The sequence below is a fragment of the Ctenocephalides felis genome, unplaced genomic scaffold (genome assembly GCF_003426905.1).
Source record: "Ctenocephalides felis isolate EL2017-DRISC unplaced genomic scaffold, ASM342690v1 CF-g0.4_SCAFFOLD_01492, whole genome shotgun sequence".
Classification (NCBI taxonomy): Eukaryota; Metazoa; Arthropoda; class Insecta; order Siphonaptera; family Pulicidae; genus Ctenocephalides; species Ctenocephalides felis.
The window spans coordinates 35,127,830-35,139,803 of NW_020537646.1; the positions used below are offsets into that span (position 1 = coordinate 35,127,830).

The 11,974-nt window shown below is 27.4% G+C and overlaps 2 protein-coding genes across 2 annotated transcripts; one reads left to right on the plus strand and one right to left on the minus strand.

Moving 5' to 3' along the window:
- The first annotated feature begins 3,021 nt into the window (after positions 1-3,021).
- LOC113370654 (enhancer of yellow 2 transcription factor-like) lies at positions 3,022-3,941 on the plus strand. The gene is made up of 2 exons (XM_026611349.1): positions 3,022-3,200; positions 3,604-3,941. The coding sequence occupies exons 1-2, from the start codon at positions 3,145-3,147 to the stop codon at positions 3,833-3,835; spliced, it is 288 nt and encodes a 95-aa protein (XP_026467134.1). The 5' UTR covers positions 3,022-3,144; the 3' UTR covers positions 3,836-3,941.
- Positions 3,942-4,391: 450 nt separating this feature from the next.
- On the minus strand, positions 4,392-7,408 carry LOC113371178 (mismatch repair endonuclease PMS2-like). Its single transcript, XM_026611821.1, has 2 exons — positions 7,038-7,408; positions 4,392-6,841 (listed from the first exon to the last, which is right to left on the minus strand). The coding sequence occupies exons 1-2, from the start codon at positions 7,267-7,269 to the stop codon at positions 4,392-4,394; spliced, it is 2,682 nt and encodes an 893-aa protein (XP_026467606.1). The 5' UTR covers positions 7,270-7,408.
- Positions 7,409-11,974: the final 4,566 nt, after the last annotated feature.

An 11,974-nucleotide genomic window follows, 5' to 3' on the forward strand; every position in this document is an offset into this window, starting at 1 on the left:
TAAATTATGTGAATTTATTGAAGAGATAAAATACTCTTGCCGAATTACCAAAGATTACTATTTTTGCTTTTAATGGCGTGCAATAATTCTCATCTAATTGTTAGTGCAATATTTTACTACAATCAGTAGTATTTATTTGTATATAAATGGACTAAAGGGTTACAGCCATAGTTAAAAGCATTGAGTTGAAGCGTTATCATAAAATTCTGACAAATATTCTTCAAAATAAATTTAAAATGTATTCGAAAAGTTTTAATTTATATTTTTGTTCCCTATTCACGCTGAAACACGTTTGTAAAATAAATTAAATTAAGTAGTATAAAAATTAAAAATTAAAATATTATATATTCATAAGTTTACTATATGGTTGTGTTTTATATGTGTGTCTATTTATATCGATATTATATATATATATATATATATATATATATATATATATCGTTAATCCGTCACAGGATTATTTTATATTACTTTTTTACCCTAATTGTTTTTTTATAAAATCATAGCTCTGAATTAAAAATCATTACATGGAATTGTTAGCAAATACCAATTGCATGCTAATCTTGCCTTTTGTTCAGGATTTGTTTAAGCTTTTCGAAAATACATATATTTTGCAATATATTGCAATTTAGTGCTTTATCTTTTTGACAATATTTGTAAATGTTTTAAATTCAGATATTGAAATATCTACTATTCAAAATATTCGATCCTGTTCATGATATTCATATAATAACTTTGGGAATCTCTAATGTAAATATAAAATTGTTGTAATATCTATTCTTAATATTAGTGAGTAAAATTGATACATATCAAATTAAATTAAATATTATTATTTTAAATTAGAAAACGTTTCTTAAGGTTAGTGATGTTTAAATATGACTATATATCAAAAAATTAGATGAGAAACCCAGTTTTGAAGAATATTTATAATCTATTTAATCTTTGGATATGGCTATATTACTTATAGAAAAAATGTAATTAATATACGTATTATTTAAAATTATTTTTAAATAAAAAACATATGTATTCATATAGATTTGTTTCATTATCAGATTTAAGTCGATTTTGGTACTTAGTTAAAAGGGCATTGAAAATACTGTGAAAATTTAATATTTTTTTATAAATATTTATGTTGCATAATGTTAAAATCATACAACGGTTTAATGCTCATTATTGTACTTGCAAATATTAATATGGAAATGCGTAATAGTTTATTTCTAAATCTATCTATTGCCGTTTTTACCGGATTATTTCTAAATCCGGTAAAAACTATTTCTTAGAAAGCGGTTTGCAATTGCTTTTGAATTATTAAAAAAAAATTAGTAGAAAAGAACCAAATTATTATATTAATGATATAATATATAATGTTTAATGATTAACCAACGTTTCAAATTACAGTTGAGAGTTGAATTTATATTATAAATAAATTATTTATATAAAACATGTGCTTACAACTTCTAAACCTTGATAACTATTTAAATAAGTGATATATTATTAAAACTGAAACAGTTTTTGAATATTTGTATAATATTATACGTATTAAGGTTACTCGAAAAATATATTAGGTACTATTTCATCTCTGTAAAAAACACATATAATACCTATACATAATACGTAATATAATATTTAATGTGTTGAATTCAAAATTTAGTAAAATGTGTTGAATTTTGTGAAATATAAATCAATGAATATATATCCATGGTTCAGATCTTACGAGACCGAAGCAATGGAATGATAAATGGGTGAAAGCTTCGGCCTTCCAATCAACAAGGTTTCGAGTTTAAGTACAACCTAGTATCAAGCAGTGGTAATATCCATTTTTACTAGAAAATATAAACCTAAGTATATTTTGAATTGCAAGTATTGGCGCAACATTACAATTAAAAGCATATAAAAATGTCAACACCACAAAGAGAAAAGAAAACATTTGGGTGTTTACTTATATAAAGCTGCAATTTTATCAGAACCTTTTATGGAATGCTCAGAATTGTGCTGATTCAAATAATAATAACAAATAAAAAGACGGGACCAAACAAATAAACTATTAGAAACAATGAATTAACTTCCCGCAGGGTAAGTTATAGTAATCGCAAACAAATCGAAAATGAAAATTTGATATATCTTTACGTTTCAAAGGTTTCTGAACATTTTAGCATATCTTAGAATAAATGGATGTATGTGTGTGTGTGCGGATACAAGTTTTCGTAGACGATTTTACGAACGCGGATCAACCGATTTGAATAATTCAAAATCATTCGATTCCTACTGATAAGGTGACGTGCTGATTAGTTTTTGGCAAAGCCAAGTCGAGTTGTTTCGGAGATACGGGGCACAAAGTGCCAGAAATGGTATTTCAGTTTTTGAGATAACGGAGCGTCCGATTTAAATAATTCAAAAAACATTTTACTCGTATTCAGAAAATTAACGTTTGAATGCTTTTGTAAAGGTAGGTCTGGGGTCTCCGGAGATCCAATAAAAAAGTTACAATTAATGCCATTTGGCGGTCAAAAATGATCATTAGACATATGTACATCGTATTATTAAATATTTTATAAATATTATAATAATAAGTACAAATTTTGTGTACATTTATATGGGTTCCGTTCCAATGTTTGCACGTAAGACGACTACGCGGCGCTTACGCGCTTTGATATTTCGACTCTAAATAAGCTATGCAGCGCCATTGCTTAAAAAAATGTTCAAAATTTTCAAGAAAAGTCAAAATACAAAAAATCTAAAAAATCTAATTTTTCAAAAAAGTCAATCTTTTTCAATTTTTTTTCAAAGTTTTGCGAAGTTTTTTTTAATTAATTATTTATTAATTTAGTTTTTGTCACGGGAAGTTCCAGCAATTTGCCTTAAGGCACGATGCCATACGCATACACCGCATCCGTTTTTATTTAAGTTTATAATTTTTTCACAGTTGGCCGGCCTTGTTTCATTTTAGCATCGTCGTTGAGCGCCGCCAACTTCACTTCTAAATGATTTTTTCATAATTGAACCTTCCACTTGAAGTTGCTTGAAACATCTGCTATCTATAATATTATAACCTCAAATGCTTTCTAACGTCAAATGACTAGTTATTGATAAAAATAAACTCATAAACAAAGTAGTTTTAAAATTATTAATAAAAATACAACAAATATGAGTATAGGAACAATTGCAAATCAACATTTAATTTTAACAGGTGACAAAGAAAGGTAAATAGAAATAGAAATAATAATTACATCTGTAACATGACTTTGCGAGGAAATTTTCGCATAGAATCAATTCGGATTCTATCAATTAGTATATTAATTGTATTTTTATTTCTATTTATTAAAATACTATTCATTGCTAATTTGATTGGTTTTACCTTTTTATAAATATTATCTTTTGAGCAGTAAAAATGAAATTTGCATCTTTTTTTGTAGAATACTATAAATTCAGTGATTTCATACAACAAATAAATATCTATTCAATTTGTGCTATATTAGGTTTACATGACGTTCTCATTATTAAGACAAAGTAATTTCAATTGAATAAAATCCTCTCCATTTACCCGGTTATTTATTTTAAATTCAACGAACGAAATTAATGGGTTTTATTTTATATCACTTACAGATTTAAGGAACTTTTGCAGTTGCGACTTATAGAATGTGGTTGGCGAGATCAAGTGAAATTACTTTGTCGCCAAATCGTTAAAGAAAAAGCAGATACAAATATCACTGTAGATATGTTAGTAAATGAAGTAACACCAAAAGCCAGATCAATGGTTCCCGATACTGTGAAAAAGGAACTTTTGCATAAAATTAAAAAGCAATTGCTAAAAAATGAAAAACTGGATATGGAGTAAAAACTTATGTCTATTTGTAGAATATTTGTGAAGTCTTTTATGAATTATGATACTATATGCTAAATCTATATTTCAAAGTAATTTGTAAGTTTTTTTGTTGTGGATGTTCGGGTATAATTTGAATACAAATGTTGCTATGAATACTGTGTCAATATTATAATTTACCTAATCAATAATATTGATTCCTTTTTAATTGGTGCTATTATTTCATGAGATTTATTTGATTAATGGCTATAATTTGAAACAAAATTGATTGATTGCAAACACTTCTATTTAATATATAATTAACATGTTCTGCATCTAATCTTACATTATACATATATACATACACATTACATTAAATTATTAATTTGAAATCTCTTGAACAATTATGTACTTTTTCACTATTTCTATAATTAACAATTAAAAATAACATTGATAATGCAAATCCAAAGTTTTATCTGACTCCAAAACATTTGATTGATAGTTACTACAAATTGTATTCAAACAATTCATAAAACAATATTTTATTAACAATTTTAAAGCATACTTTGTATAAAACATTTTATAAAAATATTTATTGTTCTGAATCCTTCTTTAATAAAAACAAATTAACTAAATGGCGCATTGTGGGTCTACCGTGGGGACAATTCCAAGGTTGTTCCATTGTTCCCATATTATCAACAAGTTTTCTCATATCAGCTCTCGTCATTGGGGACCCAACCATAACAGATTTTCGACATGCTCTAGAAGCTAACATACTTCTAACACGACTTGGTCTACATGTAGAATTATCGCCGGAACTATCTTGTAGCATAAATAACAATTCATCAATGTCTTCTTTGCCAAACTCAAAATTCTTACTCATTGGTATTGCAGATAATTTTACTCTTTTAGTTGTTACAGCCTCTTTATCTATTTCAAATTTAAAACCATTTCTTTCAAAGACCTCTAAGTTATCTAATAAAATACTTTCATTCATTGCAGTCAACTCTAATGTTTGGGGAACAACTAATTTTTGGTTTACCAATGTTGTAGTTTTCTCAAGGTTTTCAAAGTTGTATTTTTCATCAGATGCATGCTGATCTATTATAAATAAGTCATCTTCTAATTGGACTATGATGAAACCCAAATTGAATTGGCCAATAATTGTCATTTTTGAAAACATTTCTTTTGATATTTCACGTTCAAGTTCTTTCTCAGCAGTTTCATTAGAAGATGGTGTGATCTCTGATCTAAATTTGATTCGATTTAGTTTTGATTCTTGTACTTCTTTAGATTTTTCCTGCATCTGCATTCTTTGCTTAATATCTTCTAATGAGCATTTCATTTCAACTTTTGGCCTGTTCTTGTTATATGCAAGATCATTGTCTTTTTTAACTTGTGAGACTTTAGTTTTGTTCTTACACTGTATTGATTCATCAGACGTGTTACTTTTTTCTTCAATATTCAACTCGCATGAACTCTCATCTTGATCTAGAGAGTATTCAGCATCACTATCTTTAAAATCTTGTCCTTTATTTAAATCATCCTCTGAAAACTCATTTATAATTTTGGGATTAAAAACAAGATTCAATTTGGGTTCATTTTTTACTTTTTCAATCAAGGATTTCTCCTTGCATTCATTGGTTTCCTTTGATACATCAATTGGATTAATTTTTGATGTAACATTAAATTTTTTTTCGTTATATGACCCTTCATCAACTTCATCCTTCTCATGAAAAACATTAATATTCTTAGGCATGAAAATAGGATTATTTTTCAGTGATACTTTAAAATCTTGTATATTGCTCTTATCTTCATAATCAGATGTTTCTTCTGCTATTTTATCCATGGGCTTAAAATTTGGTGTGGTAGGACCCTTAGCTTCATCCTCAGAATCTGAACTTAAATTTGGAGTTTTAATATCAGTAATTGCTGTATTAATTATAGTACTATTGTCATTTTCTGAAGATAATTTAATTTGTTTTGTATCATTAGCAAATCGTTCTAAAAAACTCATTTTTCTTTTCAAACTTGAGTTTTCACATTTACCTGTTTCATTAGGCTTTTCTAAGTTATGCAAAGCGTTTTTGGTGAAAGTTGATTGATTGAAATTGCTTGCATCCAATAATTTATTTTGCAATTTCATAGTGCCAGGTATATTTTCAAACAGTTTCATTAAAGCTTGTTTCAGAAGCGTGGTGAGTACTTTTTCATGATTTAAAAATATCTGACGTTTGTCTGGTGTAACATTCACATCAACATCTTGGTTCTCCATTTTAATATTTAAAAACACAAATGGATTCTGATTTCCATTAAATTGCTTATAAACTTCATTTACAACTTTCATTATTTTTGTAGGCTCACATGGCCTTGAATTAATATAATAAAACTGCCGATCTGGTGCTGATCTGCCAGCACCATGGGCACAACTAGAGATTACACCTTCAATTTGAAAGGGAGATTTTTGGCATTTTCCATTTTCTATATCCATAACATCAGCCGATTCTGCTATATAAGTATTCAATGGTTTAATTTCTAATAAATTTTGATTCTGCTGAGACCCAAAAATATTTACTATATTATCCCTGAGTGTACTATTTGCTTGTGTTGATACAATAATTGTTCTACCATAACCTTTGTTCTGATTTGTGCACATAATTTTTGCATGAGTGGAGATTAAACAATAAGCATACAAAAGTTGGGTCATTTTATTAAACTCTCTTTTAATATTTTTATGAAACTCTTTCTGGCGAACAGGCAATGTATAAAATATGTTGACTAATAGAACTGTTGTTCCAACTTGCCTAGAGCAGGGTGTTTTCTTTATGATCAAACCATTGTGGTCAAATTCAATTTTGGTACCTAATTCATCATTTTTGTGGCGTGTTGTAATAGTTACTTTAGAAAGAGCACATAGTGAACTTAAAGCTTCTCCTCTGAAACCAAATGTACTAACACCTATTAAATCGCTATAATCTCGGAGCTTTGATGTATGATGTTTTAAAGTTAATGCTTGAAAATTTTCTTCTTCCACACCAGTTCCTACAAATAAAAAAGAATTTAAATGGTAATTAATTTGCGATAAGCGATATTTGAAATATATTTTTTTTATTCTAGTTATATTTAAGAGTAGCATATTGAAAAATAAGATTATGAATTGAACTGGTATATAATATGTAGATAAATTAAATAATTTAGAAATATTAGAATTGAAATATTAGAAGCAATCGAAATGTACCATTGTCACAAACTTCTATAGATTCTTTGCCATGTTCTTTTAACTTTATTTCCACACAGGTTGCCCCAGCATCCAAGGCATTTTCAACTAGTTCTTTAACAGCTGTTCCTAGATTTAATACAACTTGACCGGAACATATTTGATGAACAATTTGTTTATTTATAGCTTGAATAGATTTTGACTTTTCTGTTGTCGGTAATACTTCTTCTTCGACATTGTTTTCTGCCATCATTTTCAAAAATTATTCAAAAAACGATAAACAGACATATAGAGATAAAACTACTATGCTCTAAAGGTTTACATTATTTTTGTCACAAAATAAAGTTATCATATGATGCCATATCATATTAACGATGTACATTAATATTTTGTTAAGAGAAACTCTCTCATTATTTAAGTGAATTTATTTATTTGTATCGGTTCATTTTTATTTGGCGCCATTTGAAATGTCAAAAACTGACAGCTGACAAGCTTTTGATTGTCAAACCATATTTTTAATCCAGAGGTACCAAACAATTTACTTACTAATATTATTAATTAAAATCTCCATTGATGCTCTATTATCGGCAAAATATATATAAATAAAATTGTAATAATATTTCTAATTGTAGTTGTAATTGCAAATGAAGAAGAATAACGTTTGATTTTTGCATCGAAACAAACGAAATATATTTGAAAAATGCATGGAATATATTATTTTTTTATTATTACAATACTTCAAATGCAAACTATTACATGCATAAACTCGACATTAAGTTTTCAAAATATTGACATAAGTCCATTCCCTGGAAGAAGCTATGACGCATTGCTGAACAAAACTCACGAACAGCCTCAACAGCCTGTAGAGTCGGTTAACAATAAATTATCAAAAAGAATCCAGTCGCAGATAATAGAAAGTAGCAAGCAGGTTACTGTACCAACAATGTATAGAAATATTGCTAAACGAAATAGATCTGCCAAGAGGGTTGCACCAAGTTTTAGGTTACGCAAAGCAAGTCAAAAAACACAAAAAAATTTGCCGGCTATTGGACTGAGACGTAGAGCTCATTGAAATGTCGCCTCAAGCTCATCAGTTAATTTTCTTTGATCATATTTCAATTTGATACTGAATAATTAGTTTCAAATGTAATATTTACTACAAATGCGATTTGTGCACTTTTGAAAATATATGTTAAATTTGAATATATTTATATAACTGATTTATATACATTATTTATTATTGATAAATAATAATAATATATTGATTGATATGCATTATTCATTATTATATAACTAATTTTTTTTTGGTATTATTTTAGCAAAATGAAGCCTGAATAATTGTCTATATTTATTATTTTTGATAACTCGACGTTCGATTGGCTGTTGAATTGATTTAAATAATTAAGTAAATATTCAAATTATATCTAGAATATATATATATATATATATATATATATATATACCCATTCATTATATCATTATATAAACAAATAAAGTTAATAGTTTACACTAGAATAACGGAGGTTGATTGTATATCTATTTTGCCTGATTGAGTCAATTTGACTCAATCACTGAAAATGCAGGCTTTTTAAAGTGATAAATTTTTATAACAAATAAACCATTTTCCAATCACTTTTTTCAAACATATTTAATTTTTGAAATACATTTTTTTGCATTTGCTACAAATGCCATTGCTTCCGTTTCTGATGCATGATACTTGTACCTGGCAATTTACACTGTTTTCAATATTTTTTATATTAGATAAAGTCGAAGTACTCTTGGCTTTATTTTCGTAGATACCACTTAAGTCTTCTGCCAGTTGCAAAAGAAATTCTTTTCTTGACACTCGTTTTTCAGTCACATCTTTATATATGGCTCAAGCCGTGATTGCAACCAAATCTGACTAAAGTTTGATTTCAAATTTACTTCGGTTATTTGGCAATGTACTAAATGAATGGGCACCTTGCTTGACTTGAGAATAATTTTCATCGACTGTCATGTTTTCGCCAAAGGTTTCTCCGGTGCCATAAGTCAAAATGAAAGATTTCAACTGAACAGTTTGCAAAAAGTAAATTTACAGCATTGAATAAGCAAGTTATAACATGATACCTTCCCACCAGAACGTTTACAGCAGTTTTTTATGAAAAGAATATAAGTTACCCTTGTTTTATCTATGCAATTATTCCTCCATAAATTAAAATTCTTATAATAATTCTATTAATCTTTATAAAATTAATTAATAATAAATAAATACGTAATAGACGACCTTTATGTAATTGATAAAAACAATCCAGATTATAGAAATAGAAAAAAAACTAAACTTAACTGCTGTATGTTTATACTAAAAGCTATGTTGCCAGTCTATATAAATATATGTTCTATGCTCTATGTTTAATTTCGGTTGTAACTATTTTTAAAATAAACCAACAGTCTGTGTTGTCTGAGACTTGGTTGAACAAGTTTCTTGTATAATTGTAATGAATTGTAATAATAATTATCCATATCATAAATTTAAATAGATTTAAAGTAAAAGTGTGTTTTTTGTGATTTAGGTAAGTACAAAATAATTATTTTTATTTTAAGGCAAAGTGTTAGGCATAATTCTAAACAAATATTTGTATAAAAATAAGTTGTGATTTTGAAATAAGTCCAAAACAATTTTTAATAATACATTTGTTGCTTTAAACGTCAAAATTGAATTATATTGTTTGAGGTTAGAAATGTCAAACGTCAAACATAAAACGTCAAACATCAAACGTCAAAATTGACGACGGCTGTTTTCAGGTTAAAAATGTCTGTTGTGACAGGTTTATTTTCAAATGTGTTTTAAAATTGTTAATTAATTAAATAAATGTTTAATAATTAAGTGGAATAGCTCAGATTTAGTACAATTTTTCTTACTTTTTTAAAACTATTCAAAATCAGAAATATTTCAAAAGAGGTAACAAGGAAATAAGTTTTTGAATATTTTTTCTGAAAACAAATATTGGTATATAATTTTTATGTTAAGAATATTTAATATAAGTTGTTATTCTCAATATTTATCATAAATGGGGCAAAAAATATATATGCTCTTTTGCTCTTTTGAATCATAAGGGCCATTAATTAAATTTAATTGATCAAATAAAAATTATTTGTTTGTCTAATGTTACTGAAATATTTAGGAAGTTTGCACAAAATTAAATTACCTATAATGTTTTTTAACATTTGATACTTTAAAATGTCATTCTTAGCGAGCTAACAGTACAGTTATTATCTATATGATTTATAAATTTTATATTAAAATTATTAAAACCATAGTCTACTTTGGAATGTTTTATTTATGTTTTTTTAAACGCATTTCACTAAATTTGAAGTTCTTTTGCATATTTTGATTAATTTTTAGTAATTAGCAATATGAGTGTTTGGGACATTTTTTACATTTTGTCAAATATCTTGGAAATTTAGTTTCGGACACTTTTATTTGTTTATTTTAGTATAAACTAAATAAAATTTATTAACTTCCCGTAGGGTAGTTATAGTAATGGGTCGAAAATCGAAAATGAAAATTTTTGCATTTTCCGACGTTTTGAAGATTTTTGTACATTTTGGCACACCTCAGAAAAAATGGATGTGTGTGTGTTTTTTTTCGTTCTCGTTTTCTGGCAAACGGATCAACCGATTTGAACGGTTCAAAAAACATTCGAATCCAATTGATAGAGAGATATGCTGATTAGTTTTTGGCAAAGGCAGGTCCAGCCGATACGGAGATAAAATGCAAAGAGTGCAGAACATTCAATTAGTAATGATTGGGAGAAATGGCTATTAGTTTTTGGCAAAAGGCAGGCCTAGCCATTTCGAAGATACAGGGCTAAATATACAAAAAATTGCAGTTTTTGGGATAAGCATCCGAATTGAATGATTTAAAAAACTTTCTGCTTGTGCTGACAAAACAATTGCTTTTGGAAAAAAACGGACTTTGTGATTCAGTTTATACAATTCTTATAAATATTATACAATGTTACAGTATTTATAATAATCTATTTGAAAACATTTAATATCCCTCGAACATTTCGTTACGGTACGTTCCAGCAATTTAGATTAAGGCACGATGCCATACACCACTAGTTAGAATTTACTTTACATTGTTCTATACACTTGGATATCAAAATTTTGAATGCGGATAAGTATCAATATGTGGAGTTAGAACATTTTTTTACATTTTGTCAAATTACTTGGAAATTATTACTTATTCATATTAGTGAAAAATAGATAAAATTTAGATTTATAAATCATAAACCATATTAAAACCATAGACTGCTATTCACGTTTTTTACACTACTATTTATAGACTCAAGTTATTAGATTAATATAAATGATCTATTATTAGGCAGTACTTACACATATCTAGTCACTAGACTAGTATTAAGAAACATTAAATACTATTTTAGATGTATGGTCTTGGAATAAATTTTTATTTTTATTACAGGTGCTTATGACTTATAAGAATGCCTCTAAAGGAACTTTACAACCTGGGTCTTCGCTATATTAAAGGGAAAATGTAATCAAACTAATTGGACAAAGTCTTTTTGATGAAAAGGACGAAATTATCCTGTTTGATGATCTTTCAAAACAACTTTACATTGCAAAACAACGAAATCTTTGGTTGCAACATCAAAAAAAATGGATTTGTTTTCGCAATTTTTGAAATATTTTGACTGATTCCAAAAGTTTTTAAAACACTGATTTCAAAAATGCTATCCGTTTTTGGATAAATCCACATACACCCTGCAAAAAATGAAAAATTTTGGTTGCAAAATCAAAATTTTACTAATGAAATAAACATTTTTTTCGCAATTTTTGAAATGTTTTGACCGATTCTGATGGTTTTCGAGGCGCTGATTCCGAATATAAAATCAGTTTTTGGGAAAAAAAATCCTCCCACCCCTACGACCAACTTGAAGTTTGAAAAATTGCCA